This window comes from Hyperolius riggenbachi, chromosome 3 (genome assembly GCF_040937935.1).
Source record: "Hyperolius riggenbachi isolate aHypRig1 chromosome 3, aHypRig1.pri, whole genome shotgun sequence".
Taxonomy (NCBI): Eukaryota; Metazoa; Chordata; class Amphibia; order Anura; family Hyperoliidae; genus Hyperolius; species Hyperolius riggenbachi.
The window spans coordinates 497,100,158-497,115,029 of record NC_090648.1 but is presented as its reverse complement, the minus strand read 5'-3'; the positions used below and the strand labels follow the sequence as shown (position 1 = coordinate 497,115,029).

The following is a 14,872-nucleotide window of genomic DNA, read 5'->3' as shown; positions in this document are numbered from 1 at the left end:
GAAAATCAATAAGCTAATTTTGATTGGCTGTTGTAAGCTCCACCCATTTTCTTGAATCTTAATCGCATTCACCCAGTGACCAACTGTGGCAAGTTTGAGAACCCTGCGATTAACATTCTAAGAATGGCTGCAGTTTACATTTTCCCATTTAAAATGAACGGCTGAAATTTGATTGGCTGTTTTATGCTCCGCCCACTTTTCCTGGATTTGTAACCTCGGTCACCAAGTGACCACCTGTGCCAAGTGTGGGGACTCTGGCTTGATTACTGTGAGAATGGCAGCCTTTTACATTTTTTCCATTGACTTGAATGGGTGAAATCTGATTTGCTGTTTGTAGCTCCGCCCAGGTGTGCAGGGGGGCCGCGAGACCCCCAGAACCTATCATCCCAGGTAGTAAGGGATCTGTGTACCAAGTTTCGTTCAAATCGGTCAAGCCGTTTTCGAGTGATCGCGACACGCACGCACGCACGCACGACACACACACACACACACCTAGTTTTTACAGTTTCATTGTCTCTGCTCAATGACACCTTCATTGAAATATTCCACAGCGAAAATCTTGAAACTACTAAACCTTTTTATCTCTTTCCTGTTCTTAGAAGTCCTTTACTGACAGGAAAGTGTTTCATGGCTGTAATTACTTATAAGTGAGGGTTATGCTATAGTCCGACCCGGTCCCAACCCAGACAGAAACTGCCACTTGTATTCCTGATGTTTAACACTTTCAGGCAGAGAAAGAAAAAAAGGAACACAGCATAGTTATTTGTGTACTAGGCACTGTACATACACATATCTATCTCATCATGTCACATGTCACCTCGGTTGCCCTTTAAATTACAAGATATGGGAACACTTACTGAGAACAAAAATCAACACAAAAACAAAAAGCTAAATGGTTGCACTAAGTCTTGTTTCAGAAAAAAATCTTTATTGTAAAAAAATGAAAATCATGTTCCCTGTATGAACTAAAAGTGATAGGGGTATGGAGGCTGCTATATTTATTTACTTATAAACAATACCAGTTGCCTGGTCCTGTTGATCTTGTCTGCATCACTAGTGTCTGAATTACAGCCCTGAAACAAGCATGTAGCAAAATCCAGTCACACTTAAAGAGACACTGAAGCGAAAAAAAAATTATGATATTATGATTTGTATGTGTAGTACAGCTAAGAAATAAAACATTAGGAGCAGAGACATAAGTCTAATATTGTTTCCAGTACAGGAAGAGTTAAGAAACTCCATATGCAAAAGAGCCACTGAGCTCCATGGCCTTCAAAGTTGCAGAGAGCTCTGTCTTCTGAAGCTTGTTATCTCAACTGTCTGTCAATGTATTTTCTTTCTCTCTCCAGAGAAGGGTTAAAAAGTTCACTAGCCTGCTCTGTGAAATCATTTAGAATGCTGAGTAATGCGTAAACTGCAAATATTAGAGAATGATGCAATGTTATAAACAAAAACTATATAACTGAAAATAAAAATATCAGAATATTTTCTTTGCTACTAATGTTCTAGTACTTATCTGTACTACACAACCAATTCATTATATCATATATTTATCAAACACCTGATCTGCAAGCTTGTTCAGGGTCTATGGCTAAAAGTATTAGACTTTAGAGGCAGAGGATCAGCAGGACAGCCAGGCAACTGGTATTGCATGAAATAAATATGGCAGCCTACATAACCCTCTCACTTCACAGTCCTTAAACAAGAAGGACGTGTGAGGTATGTTAGTTTCTAGATAACGTGGAGTGCAGCTGAACAGTTTCTGTTCTCACTTTCCTCCCAGGATGGGGGCATAGAGATATATAGTCATACTCACCACCACTCATGCTTGGATCGTACACTGTGCACCCCGCCGCCATCTTCTCCGTCTGACCGCAACATCTCCACCGACCCTCCACCCAGAAGTTGGTATGGTATTTGGGGATCATACAGTGATTGTTCTTGGACACTACACATGTAGAGAAAAATTATGAATTTAGTATCACATTAGGGGTGACTGGCAGACGCAAGACAGTGAGGCTCAAGAAGAGGCAGAATTTGACAGACAGCTATGTAAATAGGGATGGCCCAAACAGTTCACCGGCGGACAGTTCCCGGCAAACTTGGGCTGTTCGCCGCTCGCATTTAATGTGAGCTTTTTTTTGTCACAAGTTTGTGTTTACATTTTTTAAATTAAAGTCAATGGAAAAGCCCCCGGGAACATGCTAGAAACATCACATTTTCAGTGTATGTTAATCGCTTGAGGACCACAGGCTTACAATCCCCTAGTGACCACCAGTAGTCATGCTCAAATAACGAATTCATCCTGCTAGGGCAGCACGGTGGCCTAGTGGTTAGCGCTCTCGCCTTGCAACGCTGGGTCTCCAGTTCAAATCCCAGCCAGGTCAACATCTTCAAAGAGTTTGTATGTTCTCCCCGTGTCTGCGTGGGTTTCCTCCGGGCACTCCGGTTTCCTCTCACATCCCAAAAACATACAGATAAGTTAATTGGCTTCCCCCTAAAATTGGCCCTAGACTACAATACATACACAATACACACATAGACATATGACTATGGCAGGGATTAGATTGTGGGCCCCTCAGAAGGACAGTTAGTGACAAGAGAATATACTTTTGTACAGCGCTGCGGAAGATGTCGGCGCTATATAAATACTAAATAATAATAATAATAATTACATCACCTGTGCGGGTGGGCGAGGGGGGTTAATCTTACCCATCAGGCGTCTTCTTTGCTCCTACCCTCGGCGCCTCCCACGATGTGTCCCAATCCGCCGTCACGTGACTGCACTTCCTCCTTCAACCCGGAAGGAGAAAGTGTTTGTAATCACGTGACGGCGGATTGGACCACATCGTGGGAGGCGCCGAGGGTAGGAGCAAAGAAGACGCCTGATGGGTAAGATCAACCCCCCCCTCGCCCACCCGCACAGGTGATGTAATTAGCAGGATTTCATCCGAATTCATTATTTGAGCATGCCTGACCACCAGGCCATTTTTTACAATTCAGCACTCTGCAGCTTTAACAGTTCGCTGCACGGCCATACAACTTAGCACGCAAAGGAATCTAGTCCCGTTTGCTTGCCACCAACAGAGCTTTCTGTTGGTGGCATTTGCTGCTGCAATTTTTTGAATTTCTTTTACTATTATTTTTTTTTATTAAATTGTCTGTTTTCTTTTTAATTTATAGGCATCAGCCGATGAGAGGGATCATATTGTGAGCCTCTCCTGGGGACAGCTCAGTGACAGAGCTGTCCCCTGTACAGCGCTGCACTAGATTGCAGCGCTGCACAAGTAATTGCAGTCGTTTTTTTTAATTACAGCCTGCCAGATCCGATCGTGGCTGGCAGGCTGTTTGCAGAGCTCCATAACTCAGCGGGGATCCCCGCTAATCTCCGCCCCCAGGACTTGACGCCGATCGGCGTTAGGCGGACATGGGGGAGCCACTCTGCAGCTGCCAATTGGCACTAGTAGGCGGTCGCAGCAGAGTGGTTAAAGAGAACCCGAGGTGTGTTTAAAGAATGTTATCTGCATACAGAGGCTGGATCTGCCTATACAGCCCAGCCTCTGTTGCTATCCCAAACCCCACTAAGGTCCCCCTGCACTCTGCAATCCCTCATAAATCACAGCCATGCTGTGAGGCTGTGTTTACATCTGTAGTGTCAGTCTCAGCTGCTCCCCCGCCTCCTGCATAGCTCCGGTCTCTGCCCCCGTCCCTTCCCTCCAATCAGCAGGGAGGGAAGGGATGCAGGCGGGGACTGGAGTTCTGCAGGAGGCGGGGAGAGCAGCAGACTGACACTATAGAGAAAAACACAGCCAGCTCTGACAAGCTGTTTGTCAGCAGCGTGGCTGTGATTTATGAGGGATTGCAGAGTGCAGGGGGACCTTAGGGGGGTTTGGGATAGCAACAGAGGCTGGGCTGTATAGGCAGATCCAGCCTCTGTATGCAAATAATATTCTTCAAACCCACCTCGGGTTCTCTTTAAGGAGGAAAGTGAGAACAAGGGGAAAAATAAGTATCAGGATGCAATGATTGCTCCAGGGTGCCAGCATGGGTGGGTGCAATAGGTGCGGCGAGCTGGGAGGAGAGTGGGAGCCCTGCAGGCATCTTCTAGATTCCCATTGGTCTGTTAATAGACCAATGCAAGCCTTGGAGGGAAATTTAAAGATGCTTATGCTCTAGCTATACTTAGGTTAGCTGAGAACGCCACAGGGGAGCGGCGCGTGTGGGGGTGGGTGTGCGGAGATCTTCAATCAAGTTAATAGAGGATATTGGCGTGGGACATTTCTGAGGATATTGGCATGGGAACATTTTTTTTTTAAAGGTACCGTATATTCCGGCGTATAAGACGAATGGGCCTATAAGATGACCCCCAACTTTTCCAGTTAAAAGATAGAGTTTGGGATATACTCGCTGTATAAGACTACCCCTCTTCCAATGCACACCAAATAAAAAAAGAAAAACATCATATACTGGTTCTATGTATGAACAAATACTGGTGCTTTACTGTATGTGGTACCCAGTATATAACAGTATATAGGCGATTGACTGGTTGGATTGGTCACCTCTCCCTCTTCCTAAGTGCATAGGTAAGCTCTCCTTGTCCACCTATTTATCAGAGCGGTATGGAAGAATAGATTGCGCTGTGCCCATAAAACACGCCTCTTTTCACCCTTCTGGCCCCACCCTTGTATCCTATTTACCTCCTTCTCTGCCTCTCAGATCTCACAGATGTGCGCCTGTTGATACCAGGATAGGGCATATCACCCGGCATCAATGATACCCGGCGTACAAGACGACCCCTGACTTTTCAAATGATTTTTAAGGGTTAAAAGTCTTATATGCCAGAATATACTGTAAGTATTGATGCTTAATTCAGAATATTAAAATCCTTTTTTTTTGTAGTATTGTTTTTATTTAATTTAACCCTTTGTGGAAATGGGTAAGGGGTACTATGTACCCCTATACTCATTTCTCCTGGGGAAGGGGCTGGCATCTGAGAGTCCCCTTCTTAAAGAGGACTCCCAGATGCCCCCATGAACTACAAGGTCTTTTTGAAAAAATGTTTCCGCTTGTTCCAATTGTCCTCCTTAAAGGGACTTCGAGCTCAAAATAAAAACGAAATCGGTACTCACCTAGGGCTTTCTGCAGCCCAGTGTAGGTCGGGAGGTCCCACGGCGTCCATCTGGCTCTTCACCCAGGGCCTGGCCAGAAATGGCTCCCCGGCGGCTCGAGTGTCGGGCTCCTTCTTCCTGAAATGCCACGTCTGTCGTCACCACGCCGGCCGCCTCGCGTCATAACGGCGGCCCGCGTGACAGTACGGCACATGCAAGATTAAATTGCGCATGCGCAGTACTGTCACGCCGGCCACCGTGACGACACTCGGGCCCAGTGTCGCCGGGAGCTGCTGGGGAGCCATTTCTGACCAGGCCCTGGGTGAAGAGCCAGATGGACGCTGTGGGACCTCCCGGCCTACACTGGGCTGCAGAAAGCCCCAGGTGAGAACCGATTTCGTTTTTATTTTGAGCTCGGAGTCCCTTTAACATAACCTGCAAATTTGATGTATCTAGCATGTACAGGGGCTTTGTTATTAAAGTGAATGGGTACTGTTTCAAAAATAAAAAAGTCAGATACTCACCTAAGGAGAGGGAAGGCTCGGTCCTAATGAGCGGTCATGCGCAGGATCCCCCATAGCAGTATTCGACCAGTTTGGTCAAATACTGCCACTTCAGCCGGCGAAGGGAGGTTTTGGAAGTCTTCGAGAGCACTTGGGCTCCCGAAGACAGGCCGCTCCATACTACGCATGCGCGAGCGCCCTCTATGACGCACTTGCGTGGGTCTATGACGCACTCGCGCGTGCGTAGTATGGAGCGGCCCATCTTCGGGAGCCCGAGTGCTCCTGAAGACTTCCGAAGTCCCTGCGGCGGGGGATTTGAACGGAGGATCCACCGGGCACCCGGAGAGGAGAGGGAAGGCTCATTAGGACCGAGCCTTCCCTCTCCATTGGTGAGTATCTGACTTTTTTGTTTTTAAAACAGTACCCATTCACTTTAACCACTAAGGTTGACGGCCATTAAACTTTAAAAATAACCATTAAAAAAGCGTTTGCACGAGTGAGGACCAAAAGTCAACATCCTGTCTACATGTGGGGTTGGTGTGGCTCTGTAAAATGTATAAGCTATAGGCTTCCTAGACACCAGCGGTTCTAGATGCAAGCCAGGCTTCAGGGGCATAGCGATAATTTGCATATTCAGCAGCGGTGCATTGTGGATAACCACAGATGTTCACTTAAAGCTGAATGATTGCAAATACCTTCGGTTTTAAGAAGCCAAACTACACTGAGCATTGGCTTTTTAGTAGGAGGGCTTTTCAGTCTCTTTTAGTCCCCTGCGTAGTAATTATGACCTGATGCAAAGTTTATGCTAATTTTAAGCAAATGTATGCATCCTGGAAATAGACCAATCAAACATAGCAGCTGCCATTTTCCGGCATACGTATTTAAACGCCGCCGGCGAGTTGGGCGCAGGGTAAGCCGAATGACGGCTCACCCGGCTGCCGCTGAAATCACCGGCAGTGTTATTCCCCATCCAAGTCGTTACAACTCGAAGGTAGAGTTGGGCGAACAGTTCGGCTGTGTTAGCCGAACTGCACGGCTGCCCAACCTGTCATTTTGATCACTCATGACGTCACACACATGCGCAGAGAGTGCCCGGCAACGGGAGCGCGATCTAGGACGCGCTCCGCCGGGCCAGCGCAGACGTACTACTCCGGGTCATTGCGACCCGGAAGTAGTAAGAGCCACATCAAAATGACAGGTTGGGCAGCCGTGTAGTTCGGCTAACACAGCCGAACTGTTCGCCCAACTCTACTCGAAGGTAGAAGTAATTTAGGGTCTGGCAATTGCAGAAGCCCCGAATAACCTGTGTGTGGGCCGTGGACTATAGCACTGCAGCTATAATGGTGCCCAACTCAGACCTGCAATGCATTTTGCAAGCTGTATCAACAGGGGCGTAACACTAGTGGCCTGGGTGCCCAGACGCTCCGCCCAATCCCCTTGAGTCATGGACAATACTTTTTACGGTCAAGGAGGAGAGAGAGGGAGAGATCGGCACTGCAGGAGTCCATTTATTCAAAGTGAGGTACAACACATATGAAACACATCATAATGGAATTAGTGAAACGTATCAGTGCTGGAAGCGATGTGGGTAGCGGTGGGTTCTGGGCACTGATACCCTTTACGGCCGTTTCGGGCAGATATGCGATTCTACGGAGGCTCCGTAGAAGCTCATCAGAGCCTCCGTAGAAGCGCATATCCGCGCGAAACGTCCGTAAGGCTATCAGTGCCCAGCACCCACCGCTACCCACATCGCTTCCACCACTGGTACGTTTCACTAACTCCACTATGATGTGTTTTATATGTGTTGTACCTCACTTTGAATAAATGGACTCCTGCAGTGCCAATCTCTCCCTCTCTCTCCTCCTTGCCTACAGAATCATCCACTGCTAAGATGAGAGCATGCAGTCAAACCATAGAGGGTGAAGCCAAGTGGGTCCTGCCAGCTCCTTGCTTACACATAGTGTAGACGCGCTGCAGTGCCAACTATACCTTTGCTGTACACTTGCAACAATACTTTTTACATTGTATTGGCCGACTGCTCCACTACTTCCCCCTCCATCTTGTGCAGAGTAAGTGCGGGGGGTGGGGGGTTATATTTTTATACTTACTTAGAACAAGCTCTATCTTAGGAGGAGACCAGATGCAGCATGGACTTGGTTCATATAACAGCGATCCCTGGGCTTCCTCTGCATTCTTACACTGCCACACTTATGTGGTGCACACATGCTCACATTTCAGCCAATCAGCATCATACTTAATGAAGTTAGTGTACCCTTATGAAGTGTGATATTTAATGCTCAGTTAACCATCTTTCTACATACGATATACGGTGTTGACTTTCAACTTCCTGGAGATGAGATATGCCGCAGTTTCTCACCATTTCAGATTATTCAGAAGAGAATGGTTTAGAAATGTGGTTAGATGGTGTCTGAGCGTTTAGCCATAGATGACTTGGCCAGATTACTCATACAGTAACTGGGAAAGGAAGCTTAGGAGGACCTGTCAGTGCACGGCTTTCAGTTCCTTAGTCCTAGCAGCACTATAGCTCACAATTCAGCTTAGCCACTGGTCACTAGAGAGCAGTGACATCACTGAGAGTGCTGCCTATCCATTCACTAGATACCAGTGACATCACTGAGGATGCAGCCTATCCAGGGCCGGCGCTACCATTAAGGCAAAGGAGGCAGCTGCCCCAGGGCCCCAGAGCTTGTAGGGGCCCCCAGTGGCTACAAGAGGAAAAAAAATTTTGCAAATCGGCCTTATAGTTTTTGAGAAAATCGATTTTAAAGTTTCAAAGGAAAAAAACAAAACACATTTAAAAACCTGTCGACTTTAATGGTTAATAGCAAATCCACCTTAAATGCTAGAAACCCTAAATTTGCAGGATATGTTAAGGAGATCATTAGGAATAAGAGGAAAAAACTATTTTTCAAAAAGAGCTTATAGTTTTTGAGAAAATCGATTTTAAAGTTTAGAAGGAAAAAAGTATAGTTTTAAATGCGGTAAATGTCACCTTTAGTAGCAAACCTAACGGTAGTGTAATTTTACATGCATCAAACGAAAGCGCAGTAAATTTCCTGACGGGGTTTCCAGGGGGTCTAAACGCAGCCGCAGCGCTTTGGCCAGGGATCGCTATACAGCCGCAATATGGCTGTATGAAGATCCCTGGCATTTTTTCCTATTTTCCCAATTTTTTTTTATGTTTAGAGTGTGGGAATTAAAAAAAAAAAAAATTATGTGGGGTCCCCCCTCCTGAAACTTTTTAACCCCTTGTCCCCCATGCAGGCTGGGATAGCCAGAATGTGGAGCTCTGACCGATTGGGACTTCACACCCTGACTATACCAGCTGCAAAAAAGGTCCCCTAATGCCGATTTTTGTTCCGGGGTATATGTTGGGGGGCCCCCCAGGTTTATTTTGCCCTGGGGCCCCATTGTTGCTTAAACTGGCCCTGAGCCTATCCACTCACTAGAGGCCAGTAATGACACTGAAAATGCAGCCTATCCCTTCACTAGAGACCAGTAACAACACTGAGAATGCAGCCTGTCCATTCACTAGAGGCCAGTGCCATCACTGAGAATGCAGCCTATCCACTCACCAGAGGCCAGTGCCATCACTGAGAGTGCAGCCTATCCATTCACTAGAGACCGGTGACATCACTGAGAATGCAGCCTATCCATTCACTAGAGACCAGTGACATCACTGAGACTGCAGCCAATCCATTCACTAGAGACCAGTGACATCACTAAAAAATGCAGCCTATCTATTCACTGGAGACCAGTGACATTACTGAGAATGCAGCCTATCCATTCACTAGAGACCAGTGACATCACTGAAAATGCAGCCTATTCATTCACTAGAGACCAGTGACATCACTGAAAATGCAGCCTATCCATTCACTAGAGACCAGTGACATCACTGAGAGTGCTGCCTATCCATTCACTAGAGACCAGTGACATCACTGAAAATGCAGCCTATCCATTCACTAGAGACCAGTGACATCACTGAAAATGCAGCCTATCCATTCACTAGAGACCAGTGACATCACTGAAAATGCAGCCTATCCATTCACTAGAGACCAGTGACATCACTGAGAATGCAGCCTATCCATTCACTAGAGACCAGTGACATCACTGAGAATGCAGCCTGTCCATTCACTAGAGACCAGTGCCATCACTGAGAATGCAGCCTATCCATTTACTAGAGACCAGTGATATCACTGAGAGTGCAGCCTATCCATTCACTAGAAACCAGTTACATCACTGAGAGTGCTGCCTATCCATTCACTAGAAACCAGTTACATCACTAGAGACCAGTGCCATCACTGAGAATGCAGCCTATCCATTCACTAGAGACCAGTGACATCACTGAGAATGCAGCCTATCTATTCACTAGAGACCAGTGACATCACTGAGAATGCAGCCTATCCATTCACTAAAGACCAGTGACATAACTGAGAATGCAGCCTATCCATTCACTAGAGACCAGTGACATCACTGAGAGTGCAGCCTATCCATTCACTAGAGACCAGTGACATCACTGAGAGTGCTGCCTATCCATTCACTAGAGACCAGTGACATCACTGAAAATGCAGCCTATCCATTCACTAGAGACCAGTGACATCACTGAAAATGCAGCCTATCCATTCACTAGAGACCAGTGACATCACTGATAATGCAGCCTATCAATTAACTAGAAACCAGTTACATCACTCAGGATGCAGCCTATCCATTCACTAGAGACCAGTGCCATCACTGAGAATGCAGCCTATCCATTCACTAGAGACCAGTGACATCACTGAGAATGCAGCCTATCCATTCACTAGAGACCAGTGATATCAGAGAGAGCTTCACACCCACAGTGTCAGGTGTAAGCAGGGGAGTGGACAGCCGCAGTGTCACGGAGGTGTAAGCAGGGATCAGACAGCTCCAGTGTCAGAGAGGTGTAAACGGGAGGGGACAGCTGCAGTGTCAGAGAGGTGTAAGCAGAGGGGACAGCCACAGTGTCAGAGAGGTGTAAGCAGGGGAGGGGACAGCTACAGTGTCAGAGAGGTGTAAGCAGGGGAGGTGACAGCTGCAGTGTCAGAGAGGTGTAAGCAGAGGAGAGGAGAGCTGCAGGGTCAGAGAGGTGTAAGCAGGGGAGGGGACCGCTGCAGTGCCAGAGAGGTGTAAGCAGGGGAGGGGACAGCTTCAGTGTCAGAGAGGTGTAAGCAGGGGAGAGGACAGCCACAGTGCCAGAGAGGTGTAAGCAGGGGATCAGACAGCTGCAGTGTAAGAGAGGTGTAAGCAAGGGAGGGGACAGCTGCAGTGTCAGAGAGGTGTTAGCAGGGGAGGAGACAGCTACAGTGTCAAAGAGGTGTAAGCAGGGGAGGGGATTGCTGCCAAGCCAGAGAGGTTTAAAAGACATCTGCTGTGAAAATAAAGTGATGAGTTAAACAATTGTATCTATCCTCCTTCTCCTAAAAATGATTTTTGTAGATATCCTACAGTTTTATTTTATATTTAAATCTAGTTTTTAAGTTATTACTGTTTAATTGTCTCTGCTTAATGACCCCTTCACTGAAGTGTGCCAGAGCTCAAATCTATGATTTATTGACACTTTTTATCACTTTCCTGCTCTCAGAAGCCATTTACTGACAGGAAAGTATTTTATGGCTGTAATTACTTTTCAATGAGGGTTACGCTGTAGTCTGACCCAGTCCGACCTGGTCCTGAGCGGGACAGAAACTGTCACTTGCCGTTACCTAATTTTTAACTCTTTCAGGCAGAGAAAGAAACAAAGGAGCACAACATAGATATTTGTGTGCTTGGCATTATACATACCCATTATCATTACTATTATTTAGTATTTATATAGTGCCGACATCTTCCACAGCGCTGTACATACAGTAGTATATAGTCTAGTCACCAACTGTCCCTCAAAGGAGCTCACAATCTAATCCCTACCAGAATCCTATGTCTATGTATGTATGTATGTATGTATGTATTGTGTAGTGTATGTATTGTAGTCTAGGGTCAATTTTTTTTTTTAGGGGGAAGCCAATTAACTTATGTGTATGTTTTTGGCATATGGGAGGAAACCGGAGTACCCGGAGGAAACCCACGCAGACACGGGGAGAACGTACAAATTCCTTGCAGATGTTGACCAGGCTGGGATTCGAACCGAGGACCCCAGCGCTGCAAGGTGACAGTGCTAACTACTACGCCACCATGCTACCCATGTCTATCGCATCATGTCACGTCACCTCGGTTGTCCTTTAAGAAGGGGAAAGGACAGTGGCAGTGCAGAGAGGTGTAAGCAGGGTAGTGGACAACCACAGTGTCAGAGAGGTGTAAGCAGGGGAGGGGACAAGGACAGTATCAGAGAGGTGTAAGCAGGGAAGGGGCTAGCTGCCATACCAGACAGGTGTAAGCAGGGGAAGGGAGAGTGGCAGTGCCAGAGAGGTGTAAGCAGGGTATTGGACAACCACAGTGTCAGAGAGGTGTAAGCAGGGGAGGGGACAAGGACAGTATCAGAGAGGTGTAAGCAGGGAAGGGGCTAGCTGCCATACCAGACAGGTGTAAGCAGGGGAAGGGAGAGTGGCAGTGCCAGAGAGGTGTAAGCAGGGGAGAGGACAACCACAGTGTCAGAGAGGTGTAAGCAGGGGAGGGGACAGCGACAGTATCAGAGAGATGTAAGCAAGGGAGGGGCTAGCTGCCATACCAGACAGGTGTAAGCAGGGGAAGGGAGAGTGGCAGTGCCAGAGAGGTGTAAGCAGGGGAGGGGACAGCAGCAGTGCCAGAGAGGTGTAAGCAGGGGAGGGGGCAGCCGCAGTGTCAGAGAAGCGTAAGCAGGGGAGGGGGACAGCAGCAGAGTCAGAGAGGTGTAAGGAGGGAAGGGGACAGCTGCAGTGTCAAAGAGGCGTAAGCAGGGGAGGGGACAGCAGCAGAGTCAGGGAGCTGTAAGAAGGGGAGGAGAAAGGGGAGGAAAGCACATAGATCATTACTAGCATAGCATGAGCGATGAACTAATGCAGCAGTTGAAGGTGACCGTTGATGGGCCCCTCTGGCCCAGGCACCCCAGTGCAGTCGCAAGCTCTGTATTCCCTGTTGCAACACCACTGATTACGATGTACTGTTGTATATAACAGTGGTGTGAAAAACTATTTGCCCCCTTCCTGATTTCTTATTCTTTTGCATGTTTGTCACACTTAAATGTTTCTGCTCATCAAAAACCTTTAACTATTAGTCAAAGATAACATAATTGAACACAAAATGCAGTTTTAAATGATGGTTTTTATTATTTAGTGAGAAAAAAAAACTCCAAATCTACATGGCCCTGTGTGAAAAAGTGATTGCCCCCCTTGTTAAAAAATAACTTAACTGTGGTTTTATCACACCTGAGTTCAATTTCTGTAGTCACCCCCAGGCCTGATTACTGCCACACCGGTTTCAATCAAGAAATCACTTAAATAGGAGCTATCTGACACAGAGAAGTAGACCAAAAGCACCTCAAAAGCTAGACACCATGCCAAGATCCAAAGACATTCAGGAACAAATGAAAACAAAAGTACTGTAATTGAGATCTATCAGTCTGGTTAAGGTTATAAAGCCATTTCTAAAGCTTTGGGACTCCAGCGAACCACAGTGAGAGCCATTATCCACAAATGGCAAAAAACATGGAACAGTGATGAACCTTCCCAGGAGTAGAGTTGGGGCCGAACGGTTCGCCGGCGAACGGTTCCTGGCGAACTTCGGTGGTTCGCGTTCGCCTCCCGCAGGCGAACGTTTGCGGAAGTTCGCTTCGCCCAGTTCGCATCAAAAAAACAAAATTTTTACCCTCCATTTCACTGTCAGCAGACATGTTATGGTCAAACACACTGCTTGAGGACCCGCCCACCCTCCCTTCAAGCTAGGTCCTTTATACCATTTGACTCAGTTGTCTGCCTACACTAATTAGTTATGGGACAGCTGCTACACTCTCTGCTAGTGAGATTTTAATTGGCCTCCCTCCTCCCTCCTCCCACCTCCCTCCTCCCACCAACCCTTCAACCCTTCAACCTATTCCCTCCTCCCTCCGGGAGGAGGGTGTCTTCTGGCAGGGAATTATACTTTTTTAAAAGCCAGTATATATCATACCATAGCTGGGAATCGAACCCAGATCACACTGCATGGTGGACACGTCAGTGCATCACCCTAAGCACTGTACCACTACAGTAGTAAGTGAAGCTACCGTAAAATGTACCATTAATGCTCAATGCAATAGAACCATTAGGTTGCTTAAAGGAGAACTGTAGTGAGAGGTATATGGAGGCTGCCATATTGATTTCCTTTTAAGCTATACCAGTTGCCTGGCAGCCCTGCTGATCTATTTGGCTGCAGTAATAATAATAATTATAATCCAAACATTTGTATAGCGCTTTTCTCCTGTCAGACTCAAAGCGCTCAAGAGCTGCAGCCACAGGGACGCACTCAAGAGGCCACCCTGCAGTGTTAGGGAGTCTTGCTTTGAACTCCTTACTGAATAGGTACTTGACCTAGCCAGGATTCGAACCCTGGTCTCCATGTCAAAGGCAGAACCCTTAACCAGTACACTATCCAGCCACTGTCGTGTGAATCCCACCAGAAACAAGCATGCAGCTAATCTTGTCAGATCTTACAAAAATGTCAAACACCAGATCTGCTGCATGCTTGTTCAGGGTCTAGGGCTAAAAGTATTGGAGGCAGAGGATCTGCAGGATAGCCAGGTAACTGGTATTGCTTAAAAGGAAATCAATATGGTAGCCTCCATATACCTTTCACTACAGTTCTCCTTTAAAGGAACCTTAACTGAGAGTGATATGGCTGTTTCCTGTAAACAATACCAGTTGCCTGGCAGTCCAGCTGATCTTTGTGACTGCAATAGTGGCTGAATCACACCCTGAAACAAGCATGCAGCTAATCCAGTCTGACTTCAGTCAGAGCACCTGATCTGCATGCTTGTTCAGGGGCTGTGGCTAAAAGTATTAGAGACACAGGATCAGCAGGCGATTCAGGCAACTGGTATTATTTTAAAAGGAAAAATCCATATCCTTCTCCGTTTAGGTTCCCTTTAAGGATTTGTAGCATAAAAGCCAACTCACATTGGCTGGGATTCGAACCTGGGTCTCACTGTATGGTGGACAAGCACACTATCCACTATACCAACTGAAGCTGGCCTGAAATTGCTGGCCTGAAATTGCTGGCCTGAAATTGCTGGCCTGAAAACAAGCTGCATCACACCCTGAAACAAGCATGCAGCTTGTT

General features: G+C 46.8%; 1 protein-coding gene across 1 annotated transcript in view; it reads right to left on the bottom strand.

Annotated features, from left to right (window-relative positions):
• ITK (IL2 inducible T cell kinase) overlaps positions 1-14,872 on the bottom strand; it is a 98,617-nt gene that overhangs the window by 70,433 nt on the left and 13,312 nt on the right. Inside the window, 1 exon segment of the mRNA XM_068273101.1 lies at positions 1,817-1,948. Within this exon segment, the coding sequence (XP_068129202.1) occupies positions 1,817-1,948 (132 nt within the window).